Source organism: Odontesthes bonariensis, chromosome 2 (genome assembly GCF_027942865.1).
Source record: "Odontesthes bonariensis isolate fOdoBon6 chromosome 2, fOdoBon6.hap1, whole genome shotgun sequence".
Lineage (NCBI taxonomy): Eukaryota > Metazoa > Chordata > Actinopteri > Atheriniformes > Atherinopsidae > Odontesthes > Odontesthes bonariensis.
Window position 1 is genome coordinate 5,016,356 of NC_134507.1, and position 23,950 is coordinate 5,040,305.

The following is a 23,950-nucleotide window of genomic DNA, read 5'->3' on the forward strand; positions in this document are numbered from 1 at the left end:
AGGAGCTGTCAGCATCTACCCCCAAGCGTGGGTTATCAGAGAGCCAAATTCCTTCTTATGGAGCATTTTGGAAATGAGCATAAAATTTCTTCAGCCTACATTGAAAAAATTCTCAACTGGCCCCCCATTAAAGCAGAGGATGTACCAGCATTGCAATCGTTTTCCCTGTTTCTTCGAGGTTGCTCCAATTTGACACAGCGGATAATCTACATGAAGGATTTGGACATGCCCTCCAATCTCAAACTTATTATGATGAAGCTTCCTTACAAGCTACGTGAGAAGTGGAGGAGTGTTGCATGTGATCTGCAGGAGCAAAATGGATGCAGAGTAATGTTCACTGACCTGGTGACTTTTGTGGAAAAACAAGCCAAAATAGTCTCTGATCCGCTCTTTGGTAATATTCAAGATCTGCCTCTTGTCAGCCGGAGCAAAGCCTCAAATGTCAGTTACACAAAGCAAAGAAGAAGTGGAAGCACTTTTGCCACCAGTGTCGCTACAGTGAAGGAAGGTGACAAAATCTACATGGACAGTAACATCAAGTCCACCTCTGATCAAAGCCATCTCAAATGCTGTTTATTCTGCAAACTTAACAGTCACTCTCTGGATAAATGCTCACAGTTCAAGTTGAAGATGCATCGGGACAAGATAAATTTCATAAAGGAAAATGGAATTTGTTTTGGTTGCTTGAGAATTGGTCACACAAGCAAACATTGCAGAGGTCGTTTGGTTTGTATCGTGTGTGATCAGAAGCATCCATCAGTCCTTCACATTCAGGAAAAGGATAAAGCTACATCCTTTAAAGATGCACAAGCTACTGTGAGCCCCCCACAGAGTGTTTCTCCTGGGCTTTCGCAGACATGTGGAGCTATTGGGGCCGGTGATGAGGATGATGCTGTCTTCTCCATTGTTGCAGTACAGGTTAAATGCCACACAAGTGAGGAGATTGTGCAAACTTATGCTTTTCTGGATCCTGGGAGTTCAGGTACATTCTGCACCATCAGTCTGGCAAGGAGACTGGGCCTGAGAGGCAAACCAGCCAACATTTTATTGAGAACCATGGGTCAGAAGAAAATTGTGAGTACCACTGTATTGTCTGGTGTGGAAGTGTCTGGCATGGATGCAAATGATTTTATTGAGTTGCCAAGTGTTTTGACACAAGAGACCATGCCAGTGTCAAGATTGAACATTCCACAGCAAGAGGATATTGCAAAATGGTCTTATCTGAGGAGCATAAAACTTCACACCCTGGATGCAGAGGTTGATCTGCTCATTGGGACAGATGCACCTAAGGTGATGGAACCCTGGGAACTGATTAACAGTCAGGGGGAAGGACCATACGCAGTCCGAACCAGAGTCGGCTGGGTAATCAATGGACCACTTCGTTGTGGAAACAGCTATGTCGTCACGACTAATCATATCTCTGTGGAACATCTGGAGGAGATGCTTATTAGTCAATATAATCATGATTTCAGTGAAAAAACATCAGTGGAGCAATTGGAAATGTCAAGAGAGGACATTAAGTTCATGAAAACTATGGAAACTACAACAGAACTGGAAAAAAATGGCACAAACAGTCCTGCCTCGACAAGTGGAAATTATGATATTCCTGTTGGAGCTGGCAGCAAATACCAGCAGAAAAAAGCAAAGAAAAAGGCAAAGAAGCAAGCAAAGCATCAAAAAAGGCAGCAAAAGTTTGAGGGCAGAATGACTTTGGACAGTCTGACACCTCCAAGCAACAAAGATACTGAACATACAGATGCTACTGCAGATACAAAGGACATGGAGAACACCAACAAGGAAACGGGAGCTGAAAATTCTCTTCAACAGAAACTTCAGAGCTTCAAAGCCACACTTCGAGGGAGGATTTTGACGCCAAAACTTGGAGAGCAGAAGATGGCAGATTTACCGGAGAAGATATTGTCATCATCGCTGATGCTACAGCTCCCAGAGGATCCTGGATGATGGGCCAAGTTCTGAGTACCAAGTCTGATGCCAGCGGCCTGTAACAAAGATCTGCCTGCTCCTGGAGGCCACAGTATAGGATCATGGACATTGGACATTATTCTTTCTTTCTCCCTGACTACTCTATCCTCTGTCTGTGTTTTTTGTTCACAGCATACCAGAAGAAGACAGAAGAATCCTCTTTGTAGAGTTAGGGAGAGATAAAGGGAATAGCTCCTTGTAAAAATGAATATAATTGTGAGTTTAAACTTTTCACAATTAGGGGCCGGAATGTTGGAGCTATTTGTTATTTTGTATATTTGTCTCACTTATTAGTTAGTTATCTTTTGGGGGTTTAGTTTGGGGAATAAACCTTTTTTGGTTGTTTATGATATTTAGTATTGTTTGAGTTAATTTGGGTATTTAATTATGCTTTTATTCTGAAAGCACTGGGTAGCTGGGGCGCACTGGAGAGTTTACTTAGATGAGCAGGCAATCACAGGTGAGCAGGCACCTGAGGGCAAATAGGTTTTTACCAGGGCAAGAGAGGCGGCAAAGGCCATTGTCATTTGTTTGTTTGCTTGTTTTTGGAGAAATAAACCGAAAGAAACGTGGTTTTTTGCCTGGACAATGGACTCAATTACCTGCGTAAATTCACTCCCATGGTGTCTCAGTGGCCGTTTGATTTCATTTAGTTTATTATGGTTTTGACATCTTTTTTGTTTTTTGATTATCGACACAAGAGGACAAATAGCCACTACAGATATTACCGAATAGAAGCATGTATAAAATTAAAAACCCTGCAAAACTCCATGAGTAACTCTGCTATGTGTGGAAGATTGTTCATTTACATTAACAAAATATTGTAAAACAATTACTTAAACCAGCCTAATTCGTCTCCTCTAATCCCCAAAATACTTTCAAGCTTCTGTAATAGAATGTCATGACTGACTGTATCAAATACATTACTGCGATCAAACAGGACAAGCACAGACACCATCAGAAGTAATGAGAATTTTTTATTTTTTTTCTAAATATAAAGCCTTAATTGCAACCTTAAAAGCCTGGTTTATATAACCTGCCAACAAGATGCATGTGAGTTACTGGAAGTGACTGCTTGGCAGAGCAGTTTCTCTGGAGGCTTCATCATCCTCATGTTATGACATGCCTACAGGAAGCCTACTCTCATAGAAATATCACAGTTCTGATCAGATCACTTTCACTACGACTCTGACAACGACACACTGTCTTCGTCTGCTGAATGCACAAATTCATTGTTGACATCAGGTAAGTACTAAAATCTACATTTATTTGATACTTTATACTTTATTGCATATCTATTTTGAGTTTAGACCTAAAAAACATAAGCTTTCACAAACTGACCCTGTTTACTTTGAGTGCAACATCAAGAAAACCGAACGATAAAAAGGTCTGAAAGATGCAAATAGACTGTAGAATGTGAACATTTTCTTGGTATTGTACATGTTAAATCACATGCTGTACAAGTTCTGAAAGTAAATCTTCTAAAAAACAATAAGCATCATTTAGAGACTAACATTCAACTTCACCTGTATGTAAGTTTCTGATTTAAAGTTGGATCGGCTCCAATCACAGCTACTTCCTCTAAGCGCATTTGGGTTTTTTGCAGCGTTCGACATGTAAAGACTTGTCAAAAGTCTTGTCAAAAGTCTTGTCAGTATACATTAAACAAGGGTAGCCAGTGAGCTTAGCTCAGGGAAACAGCTGAAGCTGGCCTGACTCTGTACAAAGGCAACAGACTCTGTCCATCACCACCAGTAACGCTGGCAGGTATCCCTTTAGCTGTCTTCACAACATCTTTTTCCAAGTTCTGAAATATATACTTGTTAATCAGTGAGCTAATGAAAGGTAAAAAGGAAAAAAATAGGCTAATGATTGCTTTTACATTCCCATTCAGATATGTTTACGTGGTGGCTGCTTTTGTCGAAGGCTTGTAGAGACATGGGGCACCACATGGATAAACAAACATTGCATTTCTCAAAATGTCAGATTTTTACTTTTACCACTTGTGACATGAAATGCTAAGGTTTTAACCACTTTTTTTTTTCTCCATTTCTCTTCTCTTTGTCTACAAAGACTGCTGAAATGAGCCAAAATGAAACCAGTTCCCAGTTCCACGAAAGCAGCATTGGAAACATGTTCCTGCAAATTGTCCTGATCATTGAGTTGATTGTGGGGCTACCAGGAATCATCTTGGCATTATGGATTTTCTGCGTACGAATGAAGCAGTGGAAACCTCACGTTATCTTCCTCTTTAACCTGGTTCTGGCTGACTTCCTGCTTCTTATCAGTGTGCCCTTCCGCCTTGACGCACACATACAAAACAACCACTGGAGGTTTGGATCGATCTGGTGCCGCATTAACCTCTACATGTTGTCTGTTAATCGCTCGGCCAGTATCGCATTCATGACAGTTGTGGCTGTGGACCGTTACTTTAAGGTGGTCCATCCGCATCACTGCCTCAGCCGAATTACTACGACTCAGGCAGGCAGGCTTGCAGGTCTTATATGGGCTGTTGTGATTGCCCCTCGGGTTCCACTGTTGACCATCGACCTCCTCCAGAAGTCCGGCAACGTATCTCTGTGTCGCAGCTTCAACTCCTATGAAGTCATCCCTAAGGCAGTGGTTGTGCACTATGTGGTTTACGTGGCAGAGTTCTTCCTGTCATGGTTCTTGTTGCTCTTCTGCTCAGCCAGCATCGCCTGCCACCTCTGCAAACGGCGCATGAACAGGCTGAAGATGGTGCGGAAGGCCATTCGAACAGTAGTAGTGATTAGCCTGGTGTTCACCTTCTGCTTCATGCCAAGTGTCGTCACAGGCGTGGCAGGATTGCACATCAAGACATTCTACCCCAAAGAGAAGGCGTATTACAATACATGCACTCAACTCTTCATGGTATGCATTGGTATCACCTACCTGAACAGTGCCTTGGACCCTCTCATCTATTTTTACTCCAGTTCCACTTTTAATGTTACTTTGAAGAGGTCCCTCACTTTGAAAAAGAATGCCAGAGCAGCTAAAAGACCTAAAAGAAAAATCTGATCTAATATTGTAATATTGTAGTTCCTCAGTGAGTGACTGAAAAAAAAATGCGTTTGCAAAGACCTTCAGTACCTCTGAACTCTGATATTGGATTCATTATAATCATACTCCTGCAGGACCTTGACAACTAAAGAAGATTCAAAGTAAAGAGAAAGCTTGCATGTCTTTTGGAATCTTTAAACTTTTATTTGAGACGACTGGCTACAAATGTTGCAGCGTTTTATATTAAATGCTTAGCTTATTATTTGCTGTATCTATTCATGGAAAATTGCACCCTCTTTCAAGGTGCAATATAACAGGACATATATTCAGTCTTTATCTCGTCTAAAAATGAGACGAATACAACCTGAGACAAACAAGCAACACGCGACCTTTTTTTTTAAAACAAAAGAAGCGTTGTGTGAAAAGGTTCAGCAGCTTTTAGAGACACGCTTTGCTCCAAGAATGGCAGCGCAGTAAGAGCAGCTTGCTGCACTAACTCTGGACATATTGTGTCCTAGTTTGCATAATGCTGAGATTTTGTAACAATCTTTCCTCTGTGAAAACACTGATTTTTAAAAAAAAACATTATTACGTGCTGCTTTGGAAGCTGTGTTGCTGGAATGGTTTCAGCTTTGTTCTCTTTAGGGGGATTCAGGCCGGGAAAAGACAAAACCTCTTATCTAAGTGGGAAGGCAGGCCTACTCACATAAGGCAGCCCGCTGCCCACTCTGAACTACATGTCCCGTACTTGTTTTGCCCTTTTTTTGGTCCTTTACACATTTTAAACTATTTTATTTGCATTTTTTGTTTTATTGCTGATTTTATAAATGATTTACTGTGATCTGCAAATTGCTTTTCTGAGTGTGTTGTTTTACATTTTCACTTTTTCTCTTTGTTTATTTCCTTGCTTGTGTTCTTTATTTGTTTTGTAAAGCCCTGCGTTGCATTTTGTTTGAAAGAATGCCGCATGAATAAAGACTGTGTGATTGACTGACTGACAAACATGATCCCTGTATGATCTGCGATTGCGTTTAAACAACCCGCAGCCACTCATTGTCTGGAGCAGGTTAAGATGCTTTTTTTTTGTGTTTACAAGGATCTGCCTTTTCATATTTATTTGAAACACCCACAATTCTAAGAACAACTCACTTTTCCACTTGTCTATACGCTGTCTGTCCTAGCATTGGATGCCACGACAAAATATATGTGATTGTATCTATGATTGCTCAGATGTAAGCATTAAAAGGAAAGTTTGTTACCAAACTTGCAAATCAGTTCAGTTTCATGAGCTACATACATGTATATACATGTAATATGAAATTGAACTGATTTGCATTTTTTGGTTGTCTTGGCAGAACATTTTCCATTTTTTTTCATTACTAACTAAGTGACTAGAGAGATGGTTCGAACATTTTTTGTTCTGCAAAGAGCACTTTTCACTTCATGTTTCGTAAGAAGAAAGCTGAATAAATGTTGCCTATTATGAAAATGAAAATAAAAAAAAAGCATGACAAAAAGGGGATGTGAAATCTAAATATTTGAAGAAATATATCACATGATTTTAGCACTCTTGTCAGTGAGGAGGTTCCTGGTTTAAATGTCAGCTAAGGCCCTCTTTGTGGAGTTGGCTTGTTCACCCCACGCATGCCTGAATGTTAATGGCTTCCTCCCACAGTCCAAACACATTCATGTTGTTATAATTGGTAATTCCAAAGGATCTGCTATAACTTTCAGTAAGTATGATATTAACTACATGAACGAACGTCTGACGTTACAGTTTATTACATGCAAGTCTTTCGTCATCTTTCCTGCTTTATTAAATTTAAGGCATTAATAAGGTTTATTATTTTATGTTAGGTGTTTCCTGACAACACTTTACTATAAAAATACGCAGCTGCATGACTTCACAGACCCAACTGACATTCAGCTATGAGGAATTTATAACTCAGTATAAGGTTCCTGTCACTCCAAGAGAATATAGCATTGTCTTTGATGCTATCCCATCTGGTCTGCTCATGTTGTTCAGGCATGTTGACTTTTCTTCCATCCAGCCTATGAGTCCTCTTGACCCTAAACAGACCGCTGTTGTTTCTCAACTCAATTAAAAGCTGTTAATTCCAAAATCCGTTCTTTATTCCAAGAAAATCTGGTTTCATCCCCATCTTGTGTATCTTATTGGAACTCCTTTGTGCAGAATGTTAATTGGGAAAAAGTTTGGTCTCTCCCACACAAGTTTTTTCTCACTAATAAAGTCAAAGAAGTCAATTTTAATTGAATTCATAAATTTTATCCAACTAAGCACTCTCTTCAGAAATATAAAGCTGATGTTGATATTTCCTGTTCTTTTTGTAAGTTTTACCCAGAAACATCTGCTCATCTGTTTTGGAACTGTACATGCTCGAAGAAGTTCTGGAAAGACATTTGTTGCTCTGATATCCAACTATTTCCAGCCAGATTTCCCAAGAGAGTCTGGCTGCAGAGTGCAGGTCTGCAGCCAGACGCCTCTCAGATTTCCTTCTTTTCTTTGAAATTTTTTTGTTTGGTATCAGAGATTTCAAGGCGAAAGATTCCTCTCCCACATACCTTATCAATCTAATATTGTTGCTTGCTAAATTTCATATTCATAAAAGTAAAATAATGCACAGGAAACCACTTTTTGACCTCTTCGTAATAGATGTAAAATTGTATCTTGACTCAATCTCGAATTCAATTAAAAAAAAAGGCTATAAAAACAATAAGTATTTGGAAAGACTATAACTTATTTTTGTAACTCGCATTTACTTGTGTAATTTATTTATTTATTTTTTTCCTTTTCCCTTTTTTCTCTCTCTTCTGTTCTAACAGTTTTCTATCGTTGTATTTTTTAACTATGTTCTTTTTTCATTTTATGTACTTTGTTCATTACTGCACACTATTTATTTCATGACTGCTGTTACTGTGATATTGTGAAGATAAATAAAGTTTATTAAAAAAAAAAAAAAAAAAAGAACCGCGGAAAGGTGACGAACACTGGCATATTTTCGCCTTAAAAATGTAAATATATTTGGCATTTGCATTGTGTCTGCTCGCCTACCCGTTTGAAATGTATAAATAACATCTCATGCAAAATATTTAAAGTCACCTGCTTTTCACTGAGCTTCCCGTTGTTGGACGTCTTTTGTCTCGAAGTCTCGACATATATGTAGAAGGATTTTTTTATCAGCGTCAAAGAGGTAATAAAGAAAAGAAAATCAATTTTGTAACGGTTACTCTGATGTCATACATAAAGCAAATTGCAGCCGGCTTGCAGTGAGCTCCAGTGGCGCAATCGGTTAGCGCGCGGTACTTATATGACAGTACATTGTAGAGCAATGCCGAGGTTGTGAGTTCGAGCCTCACCTGGAGCAGTCTTTTGGTCACTCACAGTGTTGAGTTTCGTCTTTTTTTAACCGATTGATTAACAGTTCATCTGAAAAATACTAGGTTTAAAAGATTAAATCTATGTCCATCACACACAGAATACAAGCTGGAAGGAGTCAGATCCTTTAGATTGTTTATAAAAGTCACATTTTAGGTCAAACATAAAGAAAATTAAATCCTTCTAACTCCTTTGCTGAACAAATAAATATTGTCTGTCATTTAAAGACACACCGTGGAACAAATTTTAATAATATTGTTTGTTTTCCGAAACAATGTATGAACATGTGGAGACTTTACACGCACTGAAATTGTATTTAAGCTTCACCAACAGTAGGAGGCAGCAGTACTCCATCTCTACACATGTTTCACTTTACAAAACTTCACAATACAAAACCCTGTTTGCTGACATACTGTTTGAAACAGTTAGTTTGTAATGGACATCAATTTTCTATCTTACATGATACTGACAAATGCATCATGCCCCAGCAAATAATATTTGTGGAAAATAAAAAAAGTACAGCCAGAGAGCTGTACTTTTGTGTTATAAATTTGATGTAGGCAGAGTTGAGTCGCTCCAGTGTTTTGTTTTTCCTGATTATCTCTGAACATAATTGCCATTAAAAACTTTAGCATATGGTCAAACTCTTCATATAAACATCATTATATGATTTAAAGCTCATGAATAGATCACAAAACTATATTCCTTGAAAGTTATTAGATAGTAACAAGAGTGTCAAAAGTGTCAATATTTTTAAATAAATCACGAGGACTTGACTTTTTTCCTCTTACACAAGAGGCCGCTGTTGTCCACTGTTTGGACCTGCTGGTTATTATGCATGAATCTTTCTGGCTGTATCTGCCGTTGCAATGAAACCGGTCAACCAGTCATTTTTTTCCCCCACTCTTCCCACTTCTGCACGCTGTGTGTGTGTTCTCTCCTCTCAGATCATTTTACCGCACATACAGATGTCTGCACAGTTTACTTCTTTTTCTCATCCTTATTTTCTTCTTGTTTTTTTTTTAAATGGGCCTTTTTGGTTGAGTTATCCATTTTTTCATGCATGTAGGATAGCTTCATGTAAGACCTACGAGTGCAGAAGGAAAGTTGTGGGAACATCATGTCGAACGCACATAGTGAAAGATGGTCAGATACAGATAAATGGGATATAACCGAACACAAACAAGGATTTTAAACTCAAAGATTGATAGAATTACGATGAGAGTCAAAGCTAAAGAACAGGGCTAATGTAGAAAACATGGTCCGCTGAAAAACCTGCACTATTATGGTCACTTGAGACCAGATGCAATGAGCATGAGATCACTATTTTGCAAAATGAAAGTCTTAAATATGGAACGGAAAGCTCACAACACTGCTCAAGACATTATCCAGTCACTCTCCAAATTGTATCCAGCAAACACTTTGTTAGGTTTTCTTGTGTTTTCATTGCCTTCATATCATCACTGCTTTGTACCTGTTTGTCAAAACATTAGCAGGAATGTCTTTTCATTTGGCCAGTGTTGTCTTTTCTCCCCCTGCTCCCAGGGCTGATTTCCCTCCCCTCTCTTAGCTCCCGCTGCGAACCAGCCGTCTTCTCTCATCATGTGCTTTATCTTTGTATGATTTCCAATGAGTGTGTTAGTGCAAAGTTGAACAATCTGGCCCGGGTAAAAATAGGTCGAGAAAAGAATGAACTTCATTCTGTTAACATTACAAGATGACAACCACTTATTCAAAGGCATTCGTGTGATTAGGGTGAAACAAAATGATGCAGATGAAACAGTGCAGTCAGTCACTATAGTTAATATATAATAATTGTGAAAAGGTAATATCCACAAAATATACAAACAGCTACCCCTAAATATAGTGTTTAGATGCACAGAACCACTCAACTTAGCACATAAGACTGAGTTAGAGTTGGATCCTACTGTCCCTTAGGTTATCATGCTAACATTTCATGCTAACAAGCCCAAACTCGGAAAACTCACGTTAAAATGTGGGGCCTATTGGCACTCTACTTGAGACAGGCCTCAACTCTGACAATGTTTAAATACATGCTGAAAACAGTTCTATTTAGCTGTGCATATGACACCTGAAAGTATTTTATCTGCATTCTTCACTTTTAAATGAATGAATTAATGATTATTTTTAATGAGTTTAAATTTTTTTTAAAATTTTTATTATTATTATTATTATTTTATTATTATTTTTTTCATTTATTTTTAATGATTTTATTGCCTATTTTATTTTATTTTTTAAAATTTTTTAAAATTTATTTTTAATGATTTTATTGCCTTCTTGTGATTTTATGTAGCTGTGAAGCACTTTGAATTGCCTTGTGTACGAATTGTGCTCTATAAATAAAAGTGCCTTGCCTTGTCTTGCTTAATACATAAATCACTTTTCACCTGGAATCTACTATCATTTCATTTATGAGTATCAGCATTAAGTTCCAGAATCAGTACAAGCATTAGAAGTCTTTGGAAGTGTTAAAATGAAGTCTTCTGTCACAACATTAGTCCCCCAAAAATATAGTGCATGAGCATGAAACCGATTCTCAGTCAGCTTAGTCAGCTGAACATAGTGGCATGTTGCTGAACATTGCCTTCTGTTCCCTGACGGTCTTTCAAGTATTTTGTCAATATTTACCTGGAGTCTTCTTCAATTTTTTTTTATCTTAATCCATAACAATATGACAGCGGTTGATTATTTGGCATCCGTCAAAGCTCGCACATTATCATTGGGTCATGGATTTGTACCGGTTATGCAGTAGGTTCATATCAACCCACACTTTCTGCTTAGAGTACATTTAGTCTGTCTGTTAGGTACCGGGGTCATCGTGTCTTTATGTGTATAATAGCTTTAGTTTGTTATGACTCCAAAGCGGAGCTCGCAGAGGTGTGTGTGCACGGGTATGAGTTGTGTTTATAAGAGCGAAAAATAATCGGACAGAATATCTGTTGAGACAGGGAGAGCACGTGATAATAAGAGTCTGTGATGGAGAGACACGAGAGTAAACAGAACATGAATTCGCTCTATCTGCGAGTGTGTTGTGGCAAGATCTGTTCTCGTATCTCTGCCCTGATCTGGCCTGCAGCGTTAATTGCCTTCAGTCCCACACACCAATGCAAAAAATGCTGATTTGTGTGGTCTTCCCAGATTGAGCTATCACAAAAACCACCAAGGCTTTTATTTGATGAACGATAAATATACTTGTTATGAATGCAGTTTATTTACAATGCTAACCGTGGAATGATTGCTACCCACACGATTTCTTTGTTCCAGAAACACTGCGAGAGGCTATGTGAGCGTTAAAAATCCCTTTAAAAGTTACAACCCAACATCAGACTTTAGTGCAGAATTTCAATTTCGAAAAGGAGACCTGAAACAATATATCCCAATCTTTAGATCCAAGGCCGCCCCCAGCCTGTTACTAACCACACAGCTATGTGTCACGAGCTGTAATTCACATCTGTGTTTGGTTAGCACAGAATGTACACTCACTATCTAGCTGTCTGACAGCTCCCAGGCCCAGCTGTTATGTATTGTGGCCCTTGGGGCTCTGCTGTTCATTACATGTGAAGGTATAATTATTATGATTTTTTTTTTCTTTCTTTTTTTTTGTCCTCAACTTCTCTCCCATGCCAGGAGCAACTTCACTGATGACATATCTATCAGGCTGCCAAAAGAGGAAGTGATGTCATTTGGCTTGGCCTCACACCAGCAAAACTGTGAGGTCAAAGGTGTGTCTTGTCAGAAGAGATGTGTGTGTGTGTGTGTGTGTGTGTGTGCGTGTGTTGGACATATAACTTACAGCCAGGAAGGGTGAATGACTATTCAGGAGGACGTGAGATAATGTTTTTTTCCTAGGAAGTTAATTATGTATGTGACTGCTCTTTGAGGGGAAGTGTGTGAATTCTGGGGGTCATCTGGAGAAGAATTCCCAGATGTGCCATTTACATTTTTTAACCTCCACTCTCTGAAGGTAAACCCTGAACTTCTCTCGCACTTAATCATCATCTTAACAATACATGATAGCTTTGTGTGTGTGTGTGTGTGTGTGTGTGTGTGTGTGTGTGTGTGTGTGTGTGTGTGTGTGTGTGCGTGTGTGTGTGCGTGTGCGGATGAGAATGGAGTTTTGTGTAATGGACCTACAGATTAAAGGAGCACAACCACAAACCAGAGTTGAAGAGTTGAAGAGTTGAAGAGTATCATTAGCACAATGATAAGTGAAATGCTTACACGGTATTGTGTCTAATGCATGTGCTTTGAAATGTTATATTTACTAAGCAGCCTTGTTGAGTCAACACAGTAACTTTCCTTTCGAAATGAAGTTTTACTGGTGGTCTGAAAAAGCCAAAAAAAAAAGAAACATGATAATATTTACTAAATAAAAATGTCAGCAGAAGGAACTCCCCAACACTGTTCTGACTTGTTTAATGGTGGAGTTTTTGCACAACTTTATCAGGCAAACAGTTATTACAAATCAGAGGCCATCTTGAATAGGAAGTGGCTGTATGTGTTCGACCAATCGCAGTTCTCCAAATATCATTCAAAGACAGAGAAATGCTAAACATAATATAAAAAGTGTTGCAATACTCGAATAATTCAAATGCTCCCAATCATAAATCTGGCTGTTTAAACAAGGATAAGCTAGTGGGACAATCTAGAAGTCAGAGTGTCCACTGCCTCTCACCCAATGGCAGCTGGGATAGGCTCAAGCCCCCACGTGACCCAGAATATATATATATTTGAATTTTTATTTGTGCTATTGCTCCAACTTAAAACAGATTTATTTATTTCAAATGAATTACAGGGATGTTTCCAGATGTTAACAGGAGTTTACAGATTAGAAATGAATGTTTTTATGTGGGAGTCACATAGCAGACATATCAATGAAAGTGACTGATTCTACTATTTCACCAACATTATCAGATCAACTTGAATTTGATGCAAACAGATACAGTTTTCATTCAAGGAAGAAGCACAGGTCAAAAGTACCTATTTTCTCATTGTCACATTTTCCTTGTGAATCTATATAAAGAATGAAAATAAACACAGCGTTGCTGCGAACTGGAATGCTAGATTTGAGCTGTAAATCTTGCCTTATTATTGCCTTCAGAAGTTCTAGCTACACATGGACAGGACTTTATTCTGAGCCCGAGCAGCCAGATACACTTAGTCTACAAGTGGGTGTGTGTTTGCTGATGACAGGGAGGTATAAGGCAAGTAGGCTGCTGCACCTTCTTAACCTAATTAAACATCTCTTCAGCAGCCTGGCTGTTTTGCCAACTCTAGCCACACACATACACACAAACACACTCTTCCTGGAAATGACAGTGGATTAAAAGGATTTACCACACTTCATCCTTCATTTACGGCCTCTTGGGTCAGACATGCAACACGTTGTATGAATCAGTGTTACGGGTGCACATGAATGCACCCACTCCCTTGTTTTATATCCAGGAAAATATTTCAATGTCCCATAACTTGAAGGAAATTTGAAACTCCTTAAGTTCTGCAAACTTCCTATGTCTTCCCGCAAGTCTTAAGGCTCTCATTTGTCAAATATGGGGGGAAAAAAGTGCATGGGGAGTATTATCATCCGGGCTGGTGGGGCCTAGTGAGAAACCACATCCTCAATGACGCGCCTGCCCATCCAGATAGATGTCACAAATAGCAGGGAGGGGGGGGGGTAGCGCTGAAAGTGTGATTTATGTTTGCACAGAGCCCTTTGGAGGACAAGAGAAGAGTGTGCAGCCTCATGTAGGACCCGGGTCCTTGAAAAGATTCTCTTTGAGTGTCTGAGCCAAGCAGCACGCTTGGTTTGACCGAGATGAATTTGTCGCAGAAAGAGAGAGTTTGTCTTGGCAAAATTGTCTCTGCGACCATTTCTCTGTCTCTCTTTCCCGTTCACACTTTTGCATGCGAAGATACGCTCGCAAACGCATTCATTTAAGATCACAAAATTCTTAAAAAACATCTGCTTCTGCCACGTAACCGCTCTCTCACACATGCTCTCCTCCTGCTGGTTACCGAGACTTGTGTATTTCCTGCTTTGTTGCCATGACAAACACCATAATCTTCATTTTGGCGGGAGGCGGGTGTGTTTCATCAGTTCTCTAAATTCCGACTATTGATCCAAGGATTTATAAGCATCCTTTGTGCCTGTTTATGCTACGTAAAAGTCACACTGTGGGTCAGATATGGATAGTTCAAATAGCAGAAGGATGACCTTTGATAACAAGCAGCGGGCTGTCTGATCCTTTGCCAGACTGAGTGTTTACTTCACCTTTTGCTGCCAGCTTCACGTCATTGCAGCCGGAAAAAAAAGGGGAATAAGGACTGCTTATTGTTTACTGTTCGTGGGGGATAGGCAGAGTGTGTATCTGCTTGGCTTGATGAAAGTGCTTGTCATGGCTAATCAAATTTGAAAAGTAACCCTTATAATAATTCGATGTATAATTTGTACTTTCTCTGGTGTTTACATGTTGCTTTTGTGTATGCCAGATTATCTTTCTTTATATTGCTTATCTTAATTTCTTTTACAGCAAGTGTAACAAAGTTTATCAGGTAGGATTGTCTGGAAGAGGATCACGTGGGCCTATTACTGTAGTGTTTTAGTAGGAGGTCACTTCACCATCAAAAAGTGTCGAAACTTTCAAACGGTTAAGGAGCTAGCAAAGCGTGTACATTTCTGTAACTCGTATTCTATTCTAGGAATTCTAAAATCAGTATTTACCTTAATCAGTATTTGACACACAACAATTAAAGGTTCCCTGAATCGATGGCTCCCAACCTGTGGTCCCCAAAGGGGTGTGTGAAGCCTTTTTTTAGGGAAAGGTTCTAAGAATTAGATTTGCACATTGTCAAAATCATGACACATTTACAAGATTTACTCGATCAAAAGTCTGTATGAGGATGAAGTGCTTCTGTTATACATTGAGGTGGTTTGCGGAATTGCAGAAAAAAACAGAATTCTTTAATGAGAGCAACTAAAACTCTGTACAAGGGAACTGACTAACGTGTTTCTCAATTAACACAGCATTCCTCACTGACATTTTCTCTCTCTACAATAAGACCAAGCGGGTGAAGGATCCTGGATCAAACAATATGCAGTGCAGATGGCCTTAATGTGCAAACTGGAGCGCATAATTTCAAAGGCGAAAGCCACAATAACATCCACTGCAGACGAAACCTTCTGGTGCCACTGTGGCCAAAATATGCAATGTATTATGCAGTATGACAACAAAAAAAACAAAGTAAAATTTGTAGTTTTCTTAAACTGCTCTGATTGCAAAAGAAGTCCAATAATCATACAACTGTGAGCAGAGACAATCCTGCATAATAATAGATTTACAGTGTCAGAATTTTCTGTCAAAGTGGTTCATTCCAGTCTAATTTTAGAGCATTATTCATGTTACTAGCTAAGCTTTTAAAGTTTGATATGAATTGTTTGTGTTTATATATATATATATATATATATATATATAATTATAATATATGATTTATATATGTCTGTGCAGCGCAGTTTTGTGGGAAGTAGTATGCAGTATGTGGCGCATACTGCATACAGCCTAAATAATCTGTGTAAATAAATCTATATGTGGGAATAAAAATCCTTTAGGGCAACCCACTTCCCTTTCGAAAAAAGTTACAAAAAAGATGAAAAGCCTTTCCAAAGACATTTTGTGGTTTGTCCCTTAAAGACGAGCGTAAGAAAAACATGGTGATGAAACATTGTGAACTTTGGTGAAAAGAACCTCTTATGTTTGTGGGAAAAGTCTTGAAGGTAACAAAAACACAACGTTTGTTATTTTCACTTCTTTCTGCATCAATGAAAATATTTATGGTACTATATATTACACTGACATTTCTGCTAAAAGGTCCTCCTAACTACTGCACTCTGGAGCTTTAATGTGTAGCCAGAGGACTTTTCTTTGCCATCTACAGCAATAAATGCTGCTGGAAGGTAGTGGTAGTTTGTATCTTGACTTGCACACTTGCAAATATCTTGGTTTGCTTGAGCAGCAAAGATATACAATTCTTTCTAGATTGTTTTAACAGACGCAGTGTTTGAAAATGAGCTTTTTACCTGCAAACCTGTAACAAGGTGCATAGTTATTGTGATACAAGGTCACCTTTTGCATTCTTGTTATCACATTGGCCTTTAGCTCAAACCTTGTATGCACTAGCTGCACAAAATACAAGCAATGTTCCATTTTACCTTGTGTGTCTCTTTATCTCATGTGTTCCACACACGCCTATATCAGCGTCTTCTGCAGGCAGGCAGGCCACAATCGTGCATGTGAGTCTGCGTGCGTGCATTAGTACTGTATGCTGTTTGAATCTGTCGGCGCCCAGCCTATCGCTCCCTGTGGGCACATGAAGGGCGGTATGGTGGCTGGGGGCTGAGAGCTGCTGACATGACCGCCGAGTTCAAAGAGATCGAGCTGGAGATGCAGCGAGAGGGGGAACACAGCGGCCTTTATATTCACCTTGGCTGAGCCTGGGAAAACTCTGTGCCCCCCCACAACCCCTTTCCTCGCCTGTGGTTGCAGGCAGGGAAGCAAGTGGATTTACAGGTGCGGCACAGTCCTGCTCAGACTCTGTAATACACCAAAATCTGTGATCTGATGAAAAAAAACAAAAAAAACTCAGAATATCCCATGTTTTTCAATGAGAGCAAAGTGTTGATAGATGACAGAGTGACGTGTGGTGTGTGAAAATACCACAAGCCAGCCACAAAAATACTGAACAACGTGAGCTTCATTATCCCGCTGAAGTCAAAGCTGAACAGTCAGGCTGAAGACTCGTGACCTCTGGCTCCATCCACGCAGTAACAGAGTTCACATTTGTTTGCTTATTATACTTTGCTAAAAGTGCAAAAATGTGAACGCTGTTATTAATGTTATCCAGATTTCATGTGCTTTACTTGACGTTTTGTATTGATCGAATGCAAATTTGTAGTGTGTGAGTATTTCAGCCTCTCGTTGGCACTATCAATAAGAGCACTACTACTTGTACTATTGCGGACTCGCACTAACTAGCAAAATATTTTCTTTGCTCATGACAAACATTTTATAGCATAAAGTATCTTTTTTTAGATTGAAAAGTTCACATACAGTAGGGTTACATTATCACCCTGTCAGGGATCCTTTATCCTATACGAACAGTTCACCATATTTGCTGTCAGTGAGGGTGTCTCTGTAGGTCGCCAGTATACTTGCTCTGTTTTAACTTGGATGTTCATAGAGACGTGCATAATTTGTTAACCAGTAGTATACACTATATTAATTCAATTCAATTCAGTTTATTCATATAGCACCAAATTACTACAAATGTCATCTCAAGGCACTTAAAGCAATACTATGTAACATTTCTACCTTAAAATAACAGCTTGTGCGGCTAGAATGAGTTTTAAGATTACGATTGGCCTGTCTCCTATGCCCTTCGAGGGTCTGAGTTGGAAAAACTGCGCTATGTAACTTTGCTGGACCGGCCCGGGAGCTGAGCGGAAGTACTTCGACTTGCTTTCTGGCACACCTACCGCAAAAACAAATAGACCCCTCTCACGCTTCCAGGTATAAGGCTAAGCTAGCGCAACACTGTCAGTACGATCATCATGGCAGAGGCACCGAAGAAACAGAAGAAGACGTTGACTGATGAAGCAAGGAAGAGAAAGAGAGAGGCCGACAAAGCAAGAGACCGGACTAGAGATGCTCTCGGAACAGCCTGTAGGGGGAGCTCCATAATGGGCTTTTTGAGAAGTTACATTGTATTGCTTTAAATAATAAAGTCCAATTCAAGCCAATTGGAGTTCAATTCATTGTAATCACAATTAATTTCAAAACAATCCAATTCATTTACATAGAGCCAATTCAAAAACAATTTCCTAGCTAAGGAAACCAACAGATTGCACTGAAACTTTGTTTTCGGTCCAATCTCCCGTCCTGAGCGTGCCTGAGGCAACTGTGGAGAGAAAAGACTCCCTTTTAACAGGAAGAAACCTCTGGCAGAACCAGACTCAGGAAGGGTGGCCATCAGAACCAGAACCAGGAAGGGTGGCCATCCGCCTCGACCAGCTGGGCTTTGAGAAGACAGAAAGGGGGGGTGTTGAATGTAACACCATTCAAAGGATATCAATGTTCATAAATGATATTGCTAATATGGGATGTCATACAGCTTCATGTCAAAAGAGGCGAACTACCCCTTTAAAGTCACCCACTACAATGACTTTATCTGTACTCAGCACGAACTGGGATAAAAACTCAGAATAAGGGCCAGGTGGACGATACACAAAAACAAACACAAGTATAGCAGTGTTTATGCAGAGGATTGTAGGGCCAGGCACATGGTTTCTTAAGTCCAATTCTTAACCCGTCCTGGGTCAGCTGCACTGAAGCTTCCCATGCATGGGCATGTAATCAGTCTAAAGGTAATTCTCCTGCTAAGTCTTACCACAAAACAAGCATCCATATTGTTCTAATATATTTAGTTTTTTTCTTTCCCTAATGGAGGCTGACCACATGCATTTGACCACTGATGGACCTGGTGGCTCTTTAGATCGCTAACACAGGCCTCACACCCAAGCAGACGAAAAAACTGTGAACTGCCTTTAAGTCGAAGAGTTTCTTTGCTGCCCTCAGTGGTCATGTACTCAACTGCATCTCCTGGATTTCTTTGGACATGGACAAGCTCCTCTGGAATATAGTAGATGTGCAGGTATGTAGGAAAATTGCACCGTTAAAACAAATCGATGACCTGATGACGTGGTTAAACGCTCACAGCTTTTCCACAACCTCACCATTTCCACCACTATGTTGACCTTGGTTTGATTGAAATAGACAAGATAATGTTAGCAGGGTACCCCTGACAGCATTACAAAACTTTTAGTGTATGTCCTCATGTTAATCTTAGTTATGCACCTTTATGTCTGGTTATCGCTTACGCCCAAGAGTGGTGTTATCCGCAAATGTAACTACAGCTCTAGATGTGTCGGGATTTGAAAGCGTTTCTTTAAAAATTTTTCTGAAGATCTAAAATCTGGACTTTGGAAACTGAGAGCAACGCTGTGCCCTGAACATTGGCAACCTGTAGTTGTCATTTAATGAATCCAAACCTGTCAAGTTATTACGTGCGGAGCCACTACACGCATGAATGATGACGATGAGCTTTAAGATAAAAGTCATTGTTTTGCTCCAGATGATGATGGAGTGCCAGTGTATTAATCTTGCACAATCCCCTAGTCAGTCCATTGGGATTTCAGACTTTGGAAGCATCTGTTTATTGTAGTACATGACTTATTTCTATTACCCACAATCTTGATCTTTTCAAGCCATTTTCCTCTTTATTAGAGTCTGCTGTTCATAATCATCACCATCACCGTCATCGTCTTATTCTTCTTCCTCCTCTTTCCTGTCACTCTGGCACATCCATTAGCATGGCACCGCTTTACTTTCCATTGGCTTCATGCTGCGGCAGCTCCCCAAAGTGCTCCCTCTGCTATAATCCTACTGGCTGTTCTTCTCTGTGCTTTAAACAGGCTGGCTATCACCTCGGATGCTCCATGCTGGGTGTTTAAAGCCTGCAGTCCATGCTCTCACACCTGGCTGTAAATAATTTCCAACTTGTTGCTCTGCCTTAAAGCTGCCGTACTGTAAAACCAGTCACCTCATCCTTATTTTCCTCATATGCCTTAACTTTAATGTGTTTTTTTATGACACCTTTCTTAGGGGCAGACTATGATAACACTTGCTGGAACGGGCTTAAGTGTACATTGGCAGGGCTGGGCAGGTGTCACTCAGCAGGCCCTTGCTGTTTTATTAATAGTGTTTTATGTTGTAGACGGCTATGAATGTGGCTATTCAGTGGAGGAAGGGTTGGAGAGCAAAGTAAAAGAAGCTGTGTGTGTGTGTGTTTAAGTGTGTGTTTTGTAAGGACTGGCTAAGGTAGGCTGGTATGCTGAGCCAGTGTCTGATGTGAACGATCCAGGGGGTGCCAGTTGTTTGTGTGAGGGTGTGCAAAGGGAGGGGAGAGGCTGACATCACTCCTTCCAGTGCTGAGGGGGTTGTTAATGCGGCCATTCTTGGCTTTGGGGAGCTGAGTCTTCAGCAAGCATCGAGCTACAAACCACAGGGCTCTGTCCTTTCCTACTGTACACAAACACACCAACAGAGACTCGCACACACATTCTCACGCTTATGGAATCACGAAAGATGACCAACACACTTTGGTGTGTGTGTGAGTTTGTGCAAAAACAAGCCGGCGCTTGCTTGCATGTGTTATCCAGACTCAAGGCTTAAACACATTAGGCTGCATGCAAAGAACATGCTTTCAGGGGAAATTTATGAGGCCTGACAGCACAGTGTGGGCGAAGCAGTCATTTTTACAAAACAGAGTTTAAAGGTGCAATCTGGTATTTATTTGACTGTCCACACTCACACATGCACTTGAAGGTTTTCAGTTTGGGACATGGCTGATGCGAAATGAGCCCTTTTTATAACTTAGTTCAGCAACTCTAACTCAATACAAATGTTGAACACAGACTACCCACAAATCTTTGATGTACTTACTCTTATTTCTTGGCTTGTTTGAAAAAAGAAGGATATTAAAGTATGACAAGACACAAAGAAAAAAAACAACGCCACAGTCAAAGCGGTGTGACAGTGACAGTGATTGATTCATTTTCAAGCAATCTGGGAGGAATTTAAAGGTATAAGAGATTATGGAAATCGAACGTTTTCATTTAATCAAAAACCCAACAGTGTTCTAATTTTCTAGTTTCTTTTTCCTGTTTGATGCTAAGTAAATAGAACACTTGTGTTATGTTTTGGTAACTGATGACCTCATTAAGTGCAACAGGTTAGGTAAAAATTAGGTCAAAGATGTTCGTCAGGAAGTTTGCACTTCCACACATAGGACATGTCACCACCAACAAGAAACGAATATTTACAGTACCTGTCAAAAGTTTGGGTACAACTCATTCAAGTTTTCAGGAACTCAACGGAAGAATGATTGATGTTTGATGATTTTTACCCTTCAAGAAACGTTCAAAATTCTTTTCTGGATTGGCTGACCTGTATGTTTGTAAGTAATGGTGGCCTGCAGTTCCTCTTTACCTTCCTCAGCTGTTTTTGCTATTACATGAGTTACAAGTGTAGTCAGCTAAGCGGATTTTTCAAGTCTTGACCCTATCTTCACGTGAGATTTATCGGTGGAGTAACAAATCGGCATTCAGTTTTGTGCCAGCCCTTTACATCCGTTTGCTTTTTTTCTACTCCGTATGCTCACATGTGCTGTATATCAATAAAGCCGAATTCCCAAGAAAGGTGCTCTCATTCATATATCTTTCTGTCTCTGTTGTCAGACTGGGAAAGTGTTGGAAACTGTGACTAAGAAGCAGACTATCAAGACTACGTGTCAACAAACGGTCACTAAGAAAGCATTTCAAGACTGTTGCTCTGCTCTGATAAATTGCTGATTTTATATCCAGACAGTCATCTGACAAAACCACCATCCACACAAGTTAAAGACAACGACAGTGCAGTGACTTTGCTATATTTACATCCGTGATGATCTCCAAGAGAGAAAGTTAGAAGCAACAGAATGTCTCAAACTTTTTATCCTTCAGTCCCTAGTCTCTTAAAGGGATAGTTCGCCTCTTTTGACATGAAGCTGTACGACATCCCATATCAGCAATATCATTTATGAACATTGACTTACCCCCCGCTGCGTCCTGTGAGCCGAGTTCCAGGCGAGTTTTAGCGCTGACGAAAGTAGTCCGGCTAGTTGGCTGGGGCTAAACAAATAAAGCGTCTTGCTTCTCAAAACAATATGCGTTCAAAAGAGTAATACATTTGCATCACAAAATCGTTTTGCATGAAAAAGACCAATGCGTCCAATGTAAACTGTGCAGACCGAGCACTCCCCTGCTTCCGAGCAGTAAACACCGTAACAGGTGCGGCTATCGCTAGGTGGCTGCACGCATTGATATCAAGGGAGGGAAAAATAGCGCCAAGCGATGCGAGGTCTGACTTTTTCATGCAAAACGATTTTGTGATGCAGATGTATTACTCTTTTGAACGCATATTGTTTTGAGAAGCAAGACGCTTTATTTGTTTAGCCCCAGCCAACTAGCCGGACTACCTTCGTGGACGCCAAAACTCGCCTGGAACTCGGCTCACAAGACGCAGCGGGGGGTAAGTCAATGTTCATAAATGATATTGCTGATATGGGATGTCATACAGCTTCATGTCAAAAGAGGCGAACTATCCCTTTAAAGCACTACCTTGGACAACGCTGTGCATGTGCAAAAAGCAACCAGGGCAGAGTAGCGGTAGGTTCCTACTCAATGGCTGACACTTGAGAGCCCAGTTGTTAATGTGTGACTGATTGATCACATTTAAGTGCGTTAACCTTTTCCTCATTGGAAAAATATTGCCGGAGCTGCATGAAAATGAAAGTAGCTACATTACATATAATTATAGTGTGTAACGTCTACTAACTACTAGTGCCAATACATGCTGTATCACTGCTGGCTGACAGTGATGACCAGCATCCTCAGCTGCTGCCACTTATGCTGATGCCAGTGTGCGTAACATTCATTTCTGTCAGGGAGGATCTACTGTTAGTGTTGATTATTTCACTTGGAATGAAGACATTTCCTCTTCCTTTTCATTTCAGGTTTAAATGAAAACATTGACCTCACATCCCCCAATCTCACCCCTGCCTTCTGTCTGTCTGTCTCCCTGTGTGTGTGTGTGTGTACATATCCAGTGCCTAGGGTGGAGATTAGGTCCGGTATTAATGGGATGTCCCTTGCTGAATGTTCCCCCTCTCCTCCTTCACATTCCACCGTCCCAAACATACACGCTCTCATACACGGCCTTATGTGACCCCTCGCCACCCTGCGCACTTGAACACACACAGGCATATAAAATCACACACACATTCCCCTTTGGCATTGCTTCACTTGCTCTTCCCTCCCTCACCCTCCCAGGCCTTTGGACATCAGAGTAGGCCCTCCCAATCCCCCTTTAGCAAGGATCCAGACCTGTTAAACCAACAGACAGCCAGGTCTATTGTCCTGCAGCTTGTGTTGGTTTGGTCTGGACAGCAGGTTAAGATAAGATTTGGACAATGTTGAATCCCCTCTAATCCCAGACAGGCAGAGGGAAAGCCAGGGCCAGGAGTACCTCCAGCACTTTCGGTGCTCCACCCTTTACTTGCATGTGCGTACACACACACACACACACACACACACAGTGTTTTAATGGTCAGGCCCAGAAAGATCAGCAGTTATGTCTTTCATTAAGAAAACTGCTTCATTACACCAGAGAGTAGCACAGAAAAATGGATGTTTTCCAGCAAAAACACTGAGTTCTCTGGGAGTTTTAGAATGTAGCGCTGCCAACTGCTAATCAACATGTCGAGCAATGTTCAAGCTAAAAGCTAAAGAATTTTAGGTTTTTCTCAATTTGCTCTCCAACATTTCGTTCACGACTTCATACATTTATATTTCAATTTGAAAATTAGCCCTGGAGGCTG

General features: G+C 40.2%; 1 protein-coding gene and 1 non-coding gene across 2 annotated transcripts; both read left to right on the forward strand.

Annotated features, from left to right (window-relative positions):
• Positions 1-3,139: 3,139 nt before the first annotated feature.
• hcar1-3 (hydroxycarboxylic acid receptor 1-3) lies at positions 3,140-5,998 on the forward strand. The gene is made up of 2 exons (XM_075483500.1): positions 3,140-3,228; positions 4,057-5,998. Exon 2 carries the CDS (start codon positions 4,066-4,068, stop codon positions 5,020-5,022), a length of 957 nt encoding a protein of 318 aa, XP_075339615.1. The 5' UTR covers positions 3,140-3,228; positions 4,057-4,065; the 3' UTR covers positions 5,023-5,998.
• Positions 5,999-8,296: 2,298 nt separating this feature from the next.
• Positions 8,297-8,390, forward strand: trnai-uau (transfer RNA isoleucine (anticodon UAU)). Its single transcript has 2 exons — positions 8,297-8,334; positions 8,355-8,390. It is a non-coding gene; the product is annotated as a tRNA-Ile (tRNA).
• Positions 8,391-23,950: the final 15,560 nt, after the last annotated feature.